Here is an 18,115-nt window from a genome sequence, read left to right as displayed (position 1 = left end):
AGTACAAACCCAGTGATTAGTCTCACATTTTTGGAAACGTGGACATGATTGTAGTTAATACAATTGAAACCTAATTTTCGTCATCTGTGAAACACATATTCTATAATGGTCAATCAACTTGTGATGGTGTCCATAAAATTTAGGAAGGGTTGATTTTAACGTCACCACTTGAATCTCTTGGCTTAAAAGCTCTCTTGTGAGCAGCAAACTTCTATCAAAGAAATCATGATAGAAAATGCAAGACCCCTGGAATATTGTATCAACTACTAGGATATATACTCTGTATGCCAAATACTAGAGTCGAGATATTAAACAGACTTTAATAACTGTATCTCGTGCATCCTTTATCTCGAGTTCAATTGGATAGTTGCATTGGCACCAAATATTAAATTATTTAGTGAGAGAACATCATCTACATAACGAAAAGTAAAGTTATAATATACTGCTTACGTCTTTTCTTTCTTCGTAAGAAGTTCCTATATGAAGTCAATTTCATATAAATAAAGTGACCTTGACCTCATTTTTATGGTTCATAAATCAATATAAAGTTGTTCTTTATGCTTTCAGATGCTGTAAGCAATAGGTCAACAATATATTTGTGTATGGAATGATAGTATGGTGTACATGCTATCTGGCATGGTTCACTAGTAATTTTTTTTTTTTTTTGTAAATAGGTCTGTTTCTTGGATTCCATATTTTGTTTATGGATGACTGCAAGTGGTACATGCCTGCTTGGCAGTGTTCATCAAGCCTTACACTCAATTACAATGATCATTGGTAATGTTGATTATATTATGGTAAAAATTCATATATATATTGCACTCTTTCAACGTAATTTCTATTAGCAGAGTACCCTTTTTTGTGTATGGAAGATGTTCTAAAGTTGCTTTGAACTTTTCTTTATTATTAAGAATTTGATTGGTGTGGAGATATGTTGAAGTGGTGATATATAATTATTTGAGATCAAGGTTATACTGAAGGTATAGTCAACCCAACTTTTTCTCTGTCTAAATATTGCTGTCTTTGCCACAAATTTCAGGATTCTTTTTGTCTTGCCTTGTCGAGGAAAAAGCAAGAAATTTGGTATGCTGTTTCTTGCGACAGTATCGACGGAGTTAATGACAACAATTTGTTAAACATTGTGTTATGTGGTTATGGGAACCACTTATGATAAGTCATAATATTTGATATGCTGATAAAATTGAGAATGGATTGGGGAATATGTCAATAATGTAGTCATTTATAAGTTTCCTGTTTACAAAACTTTGAATTTTTCGAAAAAACAAAATATTTTCTTATCCCAGGCATAGATTACCTTAGTCGTATTTGGCACAACTTTTTAGAATTTTGGATCCTCAATGCTCTTCAACTTTGTACTTGTTTGGCTTAATAAATAATTTGATATGAGCGTCACTGATGAGTCTTATGTAGACGAAACGCGCGTCTGGCGTACTGAATTATATAATCCTGGTACCAACCCGGCCATAGAACAGACAACAGCAGAAGGTCAACAACAGGTCTTCAATGCAGCGAGAAATTCCCACACCCTGAGGCGTCCTTCAGCTGGCCCCTAAACAAATATATATATACTAGTTCAGTGATAATGAACGCCATACTAATTCCAAAGTGTACACTAAAAACTGATGTATGTTTGAATGTGTCATATTATTCGCACTAAAATTATTAACCCCCGTATCTTCAGTAAGGGTTCATTGTTTACTTGCAGTAAAACGTTATTTTTGTCGAGCCTGCAACTTTTGTTGAAGATAACTCGACATAGGGATAGTGATCCGGCGGCGGCGGCGTTAGCTAACTTTTTAAAAGCTTTATATTTTATAAGCTGGAAGACCTGGATGCTTCATACTTTGTATATAGATGCCTCATGTTACGAAGTTTCCGTCAGTCACATGTTCAATGTCCTTGACCTCATTTTCATGGTTCAGTGACCACTTGAAAGGAAAAAATAAGATTTTTGTAATGTTAATTCTCTCTTATTATAAGTAAAAGGATAATTATATTTGGTATTTGCGTACCTTGCAAGGTCCTCATGCCCGTCAGACAGTTTTCACTTGACCTCGACCTCATTTCATGGATCATTTTGGTGGTCAAGTCCATATCTTAGATACTATAAGCAATAGGACTATTATATTCAGTGTATGGAAGGACTGTAAGGTGTACATGTCCAACTAGCAGGTGTCATCTGACCATGGTGTAGTGGTTATAGTTTAGTTTTTGTGTTTTGGTCTGTTTTTCTTACACTTTATGCAATAGGTCTACTGTATTTGTTGTATAGAATGCTCGTAAGGTGTACATGTCTAGCGGGCAGATGTCATTTGACCTTGACCTCATTTTCATGGTTCAGTGGCTATAGTTAAGTTTTTGTGTTTTGGTCTGTTTTTCTTGAACTTTATTCAAAAGGTCTACTAAATTTGTTGTATGGAATGATTGTAAGGTGTGCATGTCTAGCGGGCAGATGTCATCTGACCTTGGCCTCATTTTTATGGTTCAGTGGTTATAGTTAAGTTTTTGAGTTTTGGTCTTTTTATCAAAGGTCAACTATATTTGGTGTATGGAAATATTTTATAATCTATATGTCAGTCCCGCACGTTTTATTTGACCAACTTCACGGTTCATTGCACAGTGTTAAGTTTTTTGTGTTTTGGTCTATTTTTCTTAAACTATAAGTAATAGGTTAACTGTATTTAATGTATGGAAGCATTGTTAACTGTACATGTCTCCATGGCATGGTTCATCTAACGTTGACCTCATTTGCACGGTTCATTGGTCTTTGTTTAGCTATCTTTGTTAATGTTAAGTTTATGTGACAGTTGTAATAAAGCTTACACTTAGGACTATCAACATAATATCAATGATTAGTAAAGAAGGCGAGACATTTCAGTGTGTGCACTCTTGTTAGTACTAGTCATATTAACCCAAAAAAAATCAATCTTGAGGAAAGACATTTCAGTGTGCACTCTTGTTTCAACAATGTGCAATTTTATATTACAATTTTTATTTGAAAACCTGCATTGAATTTGGAATAGCTTATATTTAGACATCAATATTCATTTAAATCACAGTTAATCAATGACACACAGATATGTAAATAAAGGAAACAGTAGTATACCGCTACTCAAAACTAGTAAATCTATTGGCAAAAACAAAATCGGGGTAACAAACTGAAACTGAGGGAAACGCATTAAATATAAGAGGAGAACAACGACACAACATTAAAATGTAACACACAGAAACGAACTAAGCATTAGACAAAATCCGATGCGAATAACAAATATAACATCATTTAAAAGAAATCTTCCATACCCAAAACAAGGGTACACTACTAAAGAACATGTACTTTACAATCTTTTCATACACCAAATAGTGTTGACCTATGGCTATAATATACAAGGAACAGGCCAAACCAGGAATATATTGACCAGTGAACAACGAAATCATGGTCAAATACAGATTTAATTTGCCAGTTTGATATGTAACTTATCAATCATTCCATACATCAAACAATGGTGGACCTAATGCTTATAGTATCTTTACAAGAGACCTTTCAACTTAATGTTTACATTGTCCAATGAACTATGAAAATGAGGACAAGATATCTAATAAACAGGCTTGTACATCAAATATTGACAAATTGCTTACTGTAACAGTATAAGAAGAAAAAAGACCAAACATAAAAATATGAACCATTCACCATGAAAATGAGGTAAAATATCTGACAGACTGACGATTACACTTCCAATTATTCCATACAGCTTTTAATTCAAGATCAAAATTAAAAAAAAAACCGTAACATTTCACCTATGAATTCTGGAAATTAGGGCAAGGTCAGGTGAATTTTGACAGTATGACATGTACATGTTACAAGCATTCGACACACCAACTTAGTTGAACCATTGCTTACAGTATTTTTACAAATTGACATAATATCAACCTTAACCTAATTCAGATATTTTTGAAATGCGTTCGAGGTCAGATGAACCCTGTATAACGAACATGATAACCTAACAATAAACCCGTATACCAAAATAAATGTATCCTTTTAATGACAATAAGTGACAAATTTGCATGATAAAAAAAAGAAATGAAACTTATTTGAATCAGCGGCTGAGCCATCAAGGACATATGACAGACAGAAACTTCGGATCGTAGAATTAAATATATGTATAGAAGGTATGAAGCCACCAGGTCTTCTGTCCCCTATTAAAAATGTAATCTCAAGAAACAGACCAAACCACAAATGAGACGAAGGTCAGTTGAACTATGTCAGATGAACAAACAAATGTTTCAAACAATGATTATATGGACTTTAAACATTAGTATTTTGGAAATTGACATTACCACTTAAACAATACTTTCATAAATGAATCATGAAAAAAGGTCTAGGTGAATTCTTGGGGCAAAACTATAGAGAGATGGAGATGCTGATGACGAAAGATGTCTTCTTAAAGTCCAGTGGCAAATTGATAAATTCTACAGAGAAATGAACCACGAATGATCTCCTGCTCAGAGGAGCCTGAACAGATGTAGATGTAGTTATGGTCAAGTCAGTCCAGTCTGAAACACACCTAAATTACACGTTAAGATCAAGGTTGCACATTGAGAATGGAAATGAGGAATGTGTCAATGAGACAATAATCCAACCAAAGAGCAGAAAAAGAATCCAATGCCACCAAGTGATCTTCAACACAGCGTGATAATGGGATCGGGTTATGTTGATTAAAAAAGTTGACAAGATATTTGTCCAATTAAAGGATGTGTTTTTCAATATACAATGATCATTAGACTTCATACAAAAGGAAGAATGAAAGGAGATAGCATAATCCTTTGATTGAAACAATAACTGACCTTAATGAGGTCTGTTTCACAGATGACTAATAAGTCTCAATTGTCATAAATACAATCCCATTCTTTTTTCTAGAATGTCTTATCCTCGAATGTGTACGTATATGAGTACACTACGAGTTCCACATGTGGAGCAGGATCTGCTTATCCTTCCTGACCACCTTTGCAAACTCCCAGATTTTGGAGGGGTTAGGGATGTGTAGTATTTATGTTTCTTTTTTAATTTGTTTAATGTTGTTTTCTGGTTGTACTAGTATGTCATGGTTTGTTATGGGTTTGACAGTTTAGTATACGTTTTTGATTTGAATATCCCTTTTGTATCTGTTGCCTGTCTTTCATTTATTTGTTTGAACTAAAGTGGTGTACAACTGTCTCGCAAAACAAACTCAACACACTAAACAGAAGGTCATTAGTGATTAACTGTTTGGTTAAAAAAAAATTGCTATCAAAATTCATGATATAATGATAAAAAAGTGTGGAATAATTTGTTACATTTAAAAATATCCGACACTAATATGCTCTTATGCATATAAAATGCGATCAAAAGTTCAGTACAAGTGAATAATAAAACAATTGAAATGCAGGAGTTATTATTACTATTATATGCATGTTTGGAAATGTTTGCCAATGGAGAATTTAGAACTAAAAGGTTCCTTTCCCCTTCCCACAATAATGTTTGGGTTAAACTGCAGTCATATAAATATATACCCTACAACTCTATCCTTTCATTAGATAAAGGCTCTTACAATTATCAGTGTGGTATTGATAACTATTTGGGTTCACCTTATTTGATAGTGCAAGACTTTTTTTTTATATATAAGTATGGCTTTTCAATTTTATCTTTACTTCAGTTGTTGTGTCGAATAGATTTAGTCAGACTCTTAATACATCTTTCGTATTTCATGAGATCTCTGTGTACGGACATCCATGTCGACTTTTGATTGAAAATATCAACAGATGAGGTATATTCAGTTTGATATATACAGTTTGTTATGTTCAAACAAACATGTTAATGTTTTTTAATTATTTTCGTGGAGGGTATCACGCCTAAAGTGGCATTGAAAATTTTCTCTTATTTTTAAGATTCTGATTTGGTTCAAAATATTTATCATAAATTCATCTGGTAAGTTATAATAATTAATTTTGTAATAATCTTGTGATATGTGTCTTCTTATAAGTTGAACTATGAAAACAAGATAAAGGACATAACAGTTATCAAAGGTACCAGGCTTATAATTTAGTACACCAGACGTGCGTTTCGTCTTCATAAGACTCATCTGTGACGCTCGGATCAAAACAGTTGTAAAGCCAAACAAGTACTTGGTTGAAGAGCATCGAGGACCCACAATTCCAAAAAGTTGTGCCAAATACGTCTAAGGTAATCTATAAGAAAATCCTTAGTTTTTCGAAAAATTCAAAGTTTTATAACAGGAAATTAAAAGACAAGAGTGCACATGCTGAAATGTCTCGCCTTCTTTAATAATCATTGATATTATGTTGAAAGTCCTAAATATAAAACTTTATAACAAATGTCACATAAACTTAATATTAACCAAGAAAACTAAACATTGACCAAAGAAACATGAAAAATAGGTCAAGGTCAGATGAACCATGCAAGGCTGGCATGTACAGCTAACAATCCTTCCATACAACAAATACAGTTGATCTAGTGCTCATAGTTTAAGAAAAACAGACCAAAACACAAAAAACTTAACACTGTGCAATTAAACGTGAAAATGAGGTCAAGGTCAAATAAAACTTGCTCGATTGATATATAGATTATGAAATATTTCCATACACCAAATATAGTTGACCTATTGCATGTAGTATTAGAAAAAAGACCAAAACTCAAAATCTTAACTTTGACCACTGAACCATGAAAATGAGGTCAAGGCCATATAACAACTGCCAGCTAAACGTGTACACCTTACAATCATCTCATACACCAATTATAGTAGACCTATTGTATACAGTATAAGAAAAAAAGACCAAAACACAAAAACTGAACTACAACCACCGAACCATGAAAATGAGGTCAAGGTCAAATGACACCTGCCAGTTGGACATGTACACCTTACAGTCCTTCCATACATCGAATATACTAGACCTATTGCTTATATTATCTGAGACATGGACTTGACCACCAAAATTTAACCTTGATCACTGATCCACGAAATGAGATCGAGGACAAGTGAAAACTGTCTGACGGGGATGAGGACCTTGCAAGGTACGCACATACCAAATATAGTTATCCCATTACTTATAATAAGAGAAAATTTAACATTACAAAAAAAAATCACTTTTTTTTCAAGTGGTCACTGAACCATGAATATGAGGTCAAGGGCATTGGACATGTGACTGAGGGTAACTTCGTAACATGAGGCATCCATATACAAAGTATGAAGCATCCAGGTCTTCCACCATCTAAAATACAAAGCTTTTAAGAAGTTAGCTAACACCCCCGCCGGATCACTATCCCTATGTCGAGCATTCTGCAACAAAAGTTGCAGTCTCGAAAAAAAATGACAAAATAATTGATATTCATGTCAACACCGGAGTGCTGACTACTGTTAATGTCTAAGTTATAAAAACCAACACGATACATGAAGGCTCACATATTTACTTATTTTGGTTAAAAATTATGTCAAAAGTGTGTTTTCGGAATTTTTGTTTATACAGAAAATGTTGTCTTAAACCTGGTTTTATAAACCTCAATCGTATGAAAGTCCAATAACACTAAAAGTAGATCAATGATATTTGCAATGCAGTTGTATAAGCATTTCATTTTCGTGGTGACGTTTTGCAGTTTACATATCAAACTCTGCCTTTGGCGCGTCTAGCGTATTAAAATATAATCCTGGTATTAATCCTGGTTATAATTATAACTGATTTCTAATCACCTATCAGTGTCATCAAAGGAATTTACAAAAGAATGACTGGACACTTCATTGATGAGTTTATTCTAAAACACCTATCTATAGATGGACTGGTTTATTATGAGCGAACCGGTTAAACTCCGCCCAGTCAAGTGAAATAAATTGAGTAATACCTTGGATAACTATTAACACCACTGGATCGATGCCACTGCTGGTGGACGTTTCGTCCCCGAGGGTTTCATCAATCCAGTAGTCAGCACTTCGGTGTTGACATTAATATCAATTACGTGGTTCATTTTAACAAATTTCCTGTTACAAAACTTTGAATATTTCGAAAAACTAAGGATTTTCTTATCCCAAGAATAGATTACCTTAGCCGTATTTGGCACAACGATTTGGAATTTTGGGTCCGCAATGCTCAACTTTGTATTTCTTTGGCTTTACAACTATTTTGATATGAGCGTCACTGATGAGTCTTGTGTAGACGAAAATCGCGTCTGGCGTATTATATCATAATCCTGGTACCTTTGATAACTATTAGGGTAAGTATATGGAAAATAATTTATGATAAATCAATAATATTTCGTTTGCAGTTGTATAAACAGTTGATAAAAGAGACAAACAATATAAGAGGAACATTTAAACTCATAGGCATTGGCATATCTCATTTACATGGAGATTAATTGACTAAAATTACATTTGTATATTTTAATCCTAGATTAATTTAGTTAAAGGTAAAAAAACTCAAGGATATTTGTTTTGCGGGTATCATTAACCAATAAACCATGAAAATGAGGTTAAGACAGATGCAATCGGTTATCTGGACACATGCACCTTGCCATCATTCCACATACCAAACATAGTTGACCTTTTGCTTACAGTACATGCGATAGCAACTTAACCACAAAACTTAACCTTGATCACTGATCCATGAAATGTGGTAAAGGTTACACACGTTTCTGTGTGTGTTACATTTTAAAGTTGTGTCGTTGTTCACCTCTCATATTTAAAGTGTTTCCCTCAGTTTTAGTTTGTTACCCCGATTTTGTTTTTTGTCCATGGATTTACGAGTTTTTAACAGCGGTATACTGCTGTTGTCTTAATTAACATATTAACATTATTATTTTTTTGCACGGATTTGAACCAAAGTTAAAACTCAAGCAAAATAAACTATTTCAAATTGATTCCCTGTGCCATAATGGGATAAAAACATACTTTTTTGTTAAAAATACATTAAAAAAAACCAACACATGTATGCACCTGACTTTCATGTTTACAGTGCATTGAAATAATAGAAATTGATTGTGACCATGCTTGCTTATCGTATGACAAAGATGTACTGACGAGTAGACTTTGTAAGTCAGTAAACCATGAAAATACCGGTAAGACCAAGCGGCACCAAGGTCAGATGAACCATGTTTCTATGTGTAACTTAAACTTACATGGATAAACTCATCAAAATTCTAGGGAGAAAATATAATTCAGAAGTTGAGAAACTATTCAATCATGAAAGTCTAACATTGATTCATACGAGATGAACTCATCATGGATACCAGGATTGAAATTTTATATTTGCCACAGATGCATGTTTCAATTCAAAAGTACCTCCAGTGACGCTCGAATCCAAATAAAGTACAAAGTTGAAGAGCTTTTGAGGACCAAAAATTACTAAAAGTTATAGCAAATACAGCTAAGATAATATATTCCTGAGCTTCTAGGATGACAGATCGGTACCACTTGACTTATCCACAATCCCATCTTTTTTTCTTAGAATGTGACAACAAATACAACAAATGACCTTATTTTTTACTTATAAACAGTAAGTATACGGGTGCAACATGTCGAGTATGATCTGCTTCAACCTTGTCATCCCCGAGTTGACCGTTCTTAGAATTTTGTATGGTTAAAGTTGATTAGTCCTCAGTTTTGCATGATTGGTGTTCTGTTGGTTTTTCTTTTGATATTTTGGCTTAGTTAGTTTGATATTTTTTTGGTTTCTTCTGTCGCTCTTTCACTTCTATTTAAGCTTACTAAAAGTGTTTATTTTAATGATCTGCCAAAATGAAACGGACATGAGGTTATTGGTGGTAATTTTTTTGGTTAAAATTTCACCAAGGTATATTTCTCTCAAAAGTTGTAATATAGTGATCAATTACCACTTTAAATTTTGTTACAATTATCCATCTCTGTCACTATATTGCCCATATGGCTATCAAACTCTTGAAAAAAATCCTTATACAAGGTGACTTATAAAAAAAATGAAATTGAGGGTTGATACCCTTGCTTCTTACAAAGTCCATGACTTGCTGAGTGAAACTCCAATATTAATGACTTGGATGAAAAAACAAATAGGAGATGCAAGCCAATATGCATTGAAGATTCTGACAATTTATCATAAACCGATTTTTGTTTTTAATTCTGCCAAGAGCTTCAAGGGAAGCAACAGATACAAAAGTGGGACAGAAGAATGACACCAACATCAATATATACCACTCACTTCAAAATGCAGCTGGTATCATAACTAATATCTGAAGGTATGGAGACTTTTTTTTAAACAAGAGCAATTTCGAACCCTAAGCTTTTTACACATTTTCCTTTCCATTGTCATGCATGGATTGTGCTGCTGTCAGATTAACATTTAGTATTGCTAACTGTCTGAATCATTTCATTTAATGGTTTATATGAAACTTCTCAATTTCATTGTTACTCTTTGTTTTGAATACATTGTGTGAGACCCTAAATTTCTTAGTATTTCATCAGATTCCTTCATATTCATATCAAACCAATGTTCATTTTCTAATTGAGATAAAATCAACAAGATCAGGTATATTCAATCTATTATATACACACAAAAATATCATGAAAATGTTGGCACAGATCCAAGATGATAACACAACTTTTTAATGTACAATAAAAGATACAGACATTCCTATGAAAATAATGGCATCAATTTCATTCACAAACACATATAAAATTCTAGGACCTGTTCTGTGTATATTTTTTTCAAATCAAATGCACAAAAAGACAATAAATGATTTACAATTCAAATGTGAGGTTACATAGATATGCTGTCATTCAAACAAAAATCATGAAGAAATCTTCGTTCAAATTAGATATTTAACCTAACAGTGAATGAATGAAAATGAAAATCCCTGGGAGTACTAATGTACATGGGTTTCCCTCCAAAATGTTCCAATGGCTTCATATTTTGGATAATTCTAAAAATTATCTGTTACTTAATTTTTTATTCAACTTGTTTGTCGACTATAAAGGTATCAATTTTTGTGCTATAGAAAAAAGTGTTTATTCTAACGATTACATGGAATTGCTATAAAATTAATTGTTAAGTATCTCCCTATGAATCCCATACAAAGGAATGCAATGAGTAACCATAATGCACACAAAAAACCAGTCTTTTCAGTTCATATTTGATTTTTTTTTATGTTTTGGTCTCATTGATATTAATATAATATCTTCTTGAAGTTTGTAAGAAAAATTGGTTATTACTTGCATGATTTAAACAGTTACATTTGGAAAATTCTGATTCTTCTAAAGCTATGCCTATTTCTATAATGTTATAACTTGATTGAACAATGAGGCTTGGCTCTATTACCTAATGTGCAAACATAGTACCATAAATGTTCACATTTCTAACCACTAGTGATAATCTGGGGAGTCCGGTATGCACGTTTCAATCCACTACCGTGGAAGTGTTATAAAATGGGTGAATCTTAAATATTCAACAAAATAAACACTAATTCAGCACTCTTGTGCTATTTCCTGGAGGTGTCCTGAGTAAGGGGTGAATTTTAAATATCTAACAAAAAACATCAATTCAGCACTCTTGTGATATTTCTTAGGGGCAGATTTTGGTGGAGAAAGCAACAGTGCCGGAAGAGAAACACCAACTGTTTATTGATAATCAAAATAACTTATGTTTCTGCAAGTCACAAAAATTGATACCAACAATAAATAAATGAATCCACAACACTATATCCTAATAGATCACCTTTGTAATATTAAATTACAAAATATGAAATTGCTTACTTAACCTGAATATTAAATCTGTTGCAGAATATAAAACTCTTTTGAAGCGTTTATGATGTCTATTAATGTTTATGCATTATCCTCATAATTCATGGTTTCTTAATTATAAAAATTTTACATTTCATGATTTGAATGATAACTTGTTATATAGTAATATAAAAAAGAAAAACAAAGATGATCTCGAACTGTTTGTTCTCATGATTTTCAAAATTCTTACAATTCACAATCAAACAGTACTAATGTCAAATATCAACATTTAATTCCATAACTAATAAATAACTTAACACTGTTTTTAAAACATATACTGTTAGAACTAAATGTTCACTTTCATAATGACCTAGTAAAAGATAGACTAATGTATTTTTGTTACAATTACAAAATACATTGAAGTAATGAAGCTGCCAATCAAATTTTGTTCAGTAATTAAATTATGATTTACCAAACCCAATAAATAAATTGCCTACAAATTTTTGTATTCATTCATCAGACTTAATACTAGTTTACTTTTTATAACAAGTACATAATAAGTGGATTTTATCTTACATTTTCTTACCATATTTCATAAGAAAAATAGAACATATCACATGTGTTTTAAATGCTTTTCTATCAAAATATTCTATTATATCTTTTTCTTCAAATTATTTTATAATAATGTTTTATGTTGTTAACTAGAAAAACTATGCCCAATCAAAATGGACTAGCTACAAAAGTATTATGCATAATTTCTTAACAATAATGTACAGTAAACATTACTGAAAATAATAATCAGACTACCCCAAAATAATACACCACATCTGACCAGTGAGAATTGTGAACAACATTCATTGTCTTTGTCTTAGGGATTTATAGCTAAATTTACAAATTGTCAAATTCATATAGCACTACATGTATGTATGTTAAGTTTATTAACACTTCATATATAATTTAAACTTCTTTCTCATTATCGTGGTCTACTGACTTTTACACAATTAACCATCTTTGCCATTGTGGAATTTTTATGAATCTTTAAGTTATCCTATGTAGGATTTCAGATAATCCTAGAAATTAACCCAAATTATCAGAATGGATTGAAATACTATTTTTTTTAAAGTGAAAATCAGATTTTGCCAAAAATGACTTCAAATTTACTAATTTTTCCATGAATAGGAATCAATGCCCATTTCTGATCTATCTAGCATGAATCTAGCCTGAGGAAATATATCTAAATACTGACACCTAATTGATGATCAACCATGAATCTCATTTCTTTAAAATGAAAATTTGAGGACAAATTCCATATGCCATAACATAACAACCTTATGTTATATGGAAATCAATTATGTTTCATTCAAAATTTTCATTTTATGAAAATAACTTAATTTTTTTATTAAATGAAAATTCTGAATGAAAAATAAGTGATTTCCATATAACATATAAGGAACTTTAAAAGAAAAATATTTGGGAAAATGTTTCTGTCCAACCCATGATCACATTTACACATACACATATATTCAAATACATTAGGTTTTGTTTGTTTAAATAATAGAATGCAGAATGTCCAGATAAAACATCATGGATAGGTTGCAATGCAATAAACAAAAAATCATTAATATAATGACTGACTCTTTACTTCCAAATGTATGGTTGGAGTGTCTAATGAGATGACACATTCATGATAAAATGGGGAAGATATGGTATAACTAATTAATTTTCTCAATTCATTTAAGCTATAGGAAGAAAATGCTTGCAAGTACATGTAGTTCCGTGTAAAATAGTGCATTTTCTTATTGATCACTGCAAATGAATTACGTAACATTGTTGTAACTAGGATTGTCCATTAAAATTTCCATCCAGTTGTAAGAGAAACACACATACATACATGTAATGTACACATGCTATCACAGATGAACCAATCATTCAGTTATGCTAAATGACAACACTATATTTTAATAATGAACATCAGCTTTTTAATCTTTTTTTTCAATTTGCCAACAATTTTGCTAAAAAATTTGACTGTGCAACTTATGTGGGTTTTTGAATTCACATGTATTCTGGATGGAATATTTTAACAGTACAACCATATATAGATATCAATTAACAAATTTATATAAAGCCTATAAAATGACACATAAAATCATCCGTCTAAGGGTGGTCCTAAGTAAACCATAGAAATTTCTGTATTTCCATAAACTGCAGATACTGAGGGGTATAATGGTGTGTCAGGCAGTCCACGGAAAGCTACACCTGGAAAAAAATCAGTTGCTAACATTATAAACAAATGTATAATAAATGACTATTTAAAAAGTAAGAATTTGGAGAGGTGGGATTTGAATAAAAAAGTAAAGCTGTTTTGTTTTTAAAATAAAAGGCAGTTTTTAGTATGAATTCATATTTTCATTTAAAAAAAATCTGTTGTTTTAGTAGGTGGCACTTTACAATAAATACCAAATAACTCATACACATTTCTTTCTTGTGACAAGATGAATTATAATTTCAACTAAAGAAGTCACAAGAAGAATTCTTAAATACATCCCCTACTCCTCCGATTGGTTTTAAGATGGTACCTAACACTTCAGGGAGATAACTCTGTAAAGTCAGCTAAAAGTTTTAATTACATTGTGTTAAAAAAGGAGTATTTTTAAGCTTCTCAAAATCAAAATTGGTGTTTGTTAAACTGCTATATAACAAGTGTAATTTTTCTGAGAAAACGGTTTGTTCAAATTTTTTGAAATTTTTATATTTTTGTTAAAGGGTCAAAGTAAATACTTTGACAAAATTTAATGAAAATTAAACAAGCCAAATTAATTTTAGTGAAAGTGTTGGGTACCACCTTAAGTATATGACTGTTAATGTTAAATGCAATTATCAATACTTTTGACTTAAAAGAGTTCTCTAACATAAAGAAACATCGAAATCAATCCATGAATGTGTCTATTTCTTAGAAAAGATGTTGAAGGTTAAGCATTTCAGTTTTTCATGTATATGGATGTTACAAAATGTCTCCATTCTTAATCATGACAATACATTAGGTGTGAATTTACTATTTTCTTACAGCTTACAGCTTAAATTAGCATCACCTTAAGAGAACAACAAGATGAAGTGCTGACTTACTACACTACCACAGTGGAACTATAGGTACTTGCTTAACAAATAGTTGTTGTGCGATCTAAGTTAAAACACAATTCTGAGTAAAAGATGCTCACATGATGCTTAATTTTAGGAAGCTCTGATTTGTAGTTTCTGATAAAACACTTAAAAAATGTATTGGGGCAGACAGATGAACATGATGTATAGCAACATAAAATGTACCCCAATAGCCTAGATTGAACTTGCATTGTTAAAGTTATTTTTATGGTTAAATTGATTAAGCAATGGATGATAGCCGTGGTGTAGTGGTTAGTGCATCGGACTACTAATACAAAGGTTCCTGGTTCGATTCCTGTTCGGGATGAAAATTTCAGGAACTCAATTTTCGGCTCTCCCTTGACACCATTTGCGAGTATGGTCTTAAGGAAACGATGATAGTCCGTCGGAAGGGGACGATAAATGGCTGACCCGTGTTAAGAGAAAGCCATATCTCTTGCACGTTAAAGACACCCTTGTAGATTTTGAAAAAGAGTAGGCTAATGTCGCTACAAGGCAGCACTCGTAACCGCAAAGTGGAAAGGAATTAATAAAAGTTGCAAAACTTGTTTCCCAATCCACTATAAATACATATGTTTAAACTAATGGACAATAAACTACAAGTTACCTAAAAATTCATAATTCTTTTCAAACGCTAATGTATTATCTTCACAATCAAGTATTACTCTTATTCTTTCTCCAACCTGAAATAAACAAATATTTAAATAAAACAATTTATTAAAAACAATCTTGAATTTATAGCAAGTTCAGTCATATAAATATGTATCCATCTATAGTAACAATATTTATATCTTTGGTTACAAAATGTATGAAGGTACTGCCTTTCTCTAGCATGTCTAGGTAAATTAATTAGACACTGTATCAAATATCATGAATATCTCATTTTTTAAATGCAATTTTGTTAAAATTTACTTTCATTACATTGTAGCTACATTTCTTCAAATTGTCCTAAATAATATCATCAATGTTTACATGCTCATTATTAAAGGCCATACAGTGACCTAAAAATGTATGATTGTTAATGTAAGTGTCATTTGGTCTCTTCAGTCTTGTGGAGTTTAGTGTCAGTGGCAATCATATCACATTTTTATGCTGAACGTTCATATTTTTTGGCAATTCAAACGTTTTTAGTTTATATGTTATAAAAAATAAAACTATGATAAACATAAAAATCCCATTTTAAAATATTCTGTCTTTCAGTTGTTGACTAAAACAACTTTTGTAACTGATGAGTGCCTTTTTGCAAATCCATGAACTTATCTTTTTTATCTTGATGTCAATTTCTCATTTCCCATTTTTGACAATCACACACAAAGACTAAAATTTAGTACACTATTCCTATCCAACAGTACATATCTAATGATTTATTAGAATGCTCATGGGCCAGAATATGCAGAATTTCATCAGTGTATGTAATATAAAAAGTAGTTTTTATAAATTGAGTAATGAGGAAAATTTTTAATTATGTTTCTTGATGACAGAGTTTGTTATTTTACAGTCAAAATCTGCCATGAAGTACTTTTTAAGTACATGTAAGTGTATATAATGTTACTTTTTAATTGTTATCCATAGTATGGTGTTTCATGCTAAGATATATTGATATATGTTATATTTGTAGATTTAATATACTGTAAATGTATTTTAATGTGTGTTTTTTACAGTATCTCGTAACTCTTTTATAAAATGATCTGATAATAATATATTGTGTTTTAAATCAAATGTTTTAAAGAGGTGAGACTCTAATAAATTATTTGTTTGTTTGTTATTTGCTTCAGCATTTTTTAGTTATTTTATGCTGTTGTTCAAATACATGTATCTTATTTTTATTTACAGTGTTCATGTACAAATGTATGCTTCTTACCATCTATATATTTAATTCATCTATCGATACTAGGTTTAAATCCACTCTATTAATTGTATCATATACAATTTGCAGATGATTAATTTTTAACTAATTACCAGTGATAGAATTGCACACCCTGAATAGCATGTATGTTTATTGTAGTTTTGTACATACATATATTTCTAAAATCATGAAAATTACTATTGGTTTTGTCTTGACATTATTTTTTTTAAGGGGGGGGTAGTTTAGATCTGATTTTCATGCTTTTAGGCATGTTACTATGACATGAATAGGAAACAAATAAAAATGACCACATTTATACCCTGAAAATACAAAGTTTCTTGTTATTCGTTTTATAAAAATCAAGTAACAAGTACTGACATTGTCAGTTTTACTTTATCTTTTAATTTGTACATGTTGTATTTGCAAGTTTGATATCCTTTTCCATTTTTCTGCATTTTTACTGATATGTGTTGCAGTATTTATGTATTTCTATACAATGCCATATCATTTCTTGCCTTGAAAAATAGATTTAACAGTGTTTGTGCTAATAAAACAGTGTCTATTGTCTTGTCATCTATTATGTAGAGATGCTCTTTCCATGCTATAAAATATCTTTAAACGAAAGATAATTTTTTTAATTGACTAAAATTCTGACCCATAATGAAATGTGTTGCTGGTGTATACATATATATAGTAGCCTAGTAGGTAAATGCTATTGCTAATTAATATCACACCTGATAGGTTGGAGCATTATTTAATGTAGGATAATTGCCTTGACTATCACCATTGTGTATCAGGTGATTGTCAACTAAATTCCATCCCCAACTCTGATCGTCTCCTCCTAATAAACTGACATATCCTATATTATGTAATGAAGCTTTTTTAGTTGCTAATCCAATCACAGCTACTGTCCCTAAAGGTCCTTCCCACCACACTTCCCAACAATGTCGACCTGTCTTAAAACCTATTTTCCCTCTAGCTCCATCCGTACTTTGAGCTACTGGATTTCTGTGAACTGTAAATCCGCCAGATTTCACTACAATGTTTTTTGAACAATCATTTAAATTCCAATTATGGAAAAATGCTCGCAGTTTCGCTTTATATGTTGGAACGTTTTTCAAAATGTCAGACTTTAGAACTTGTTCTGTCACTTTTCGTATGCAGTGAAACCGCCATACATCATTATTTTCATCGTTCAAAAACTTATACCATTTCTTACACACTAAGGAACATGTTCTTAAATCAGATATATTTAAATAGGAGAAAATTGATTCTAAAATCTGAGGAGGAAGGTTGGCTGCTGCAGCCATAACGGCGAGACATCCGGTCATTATAACTACCAAAATGTGAGATACAATAAAAT

General features: G+C 31.6%; 1 protein-coding gene across 1 annotated transcript; it reads right to left on the bottom strand.

Moving 5' to 3' along the window:
- Positions 1–10,556: 10,556 nt before the first annotated feature.
- LOC134711619 (F-box/SPRY domain-containing protein 1-like) lies at positions 10,557–18,101 on the bottom strand. Its single transcript, XM_063572329.1, has 3 exons — positions 17,487–18,101; positions 15,514–15,589; positions 10,557–14,006 (listed from the first exon to the last, which is right to left on the bottom strand). Exons 1-3 carry the CDS (start codon positions 18,081–18,083, stop codon positions 13,897–13,899), a joined length of 783 nt encoding a protein of 260 aa, XP_063428399.1. The 5' UTR covers positions 18,084–18,101; the 3' UTR covers positions 10,557–13,896.
- Positions 18,102–18,115: the final 14 nt, after the last annotated feature.

The sequence above is a fragment of the Mytilus trossulus genome, chromosome 3 (genome assembly GCF_036588685.1).
Source record: "Mytilus trossulus isolate FHL-02 chromosome 3, PNRI_Mtr1.1.1.hap1, whole genome shotgun sequence".
NCBI lineage: Eukaryota > Metazoa > Mollusca > Bivalvia > Mytilida > Mytilidae > Mytilus > Mytilus trossulus.
The sequence above is the reverse complement of the archived record's forward strand: the minus strand, read 5'-3'. Positions and strand labels throughout refer to the sequence as shown.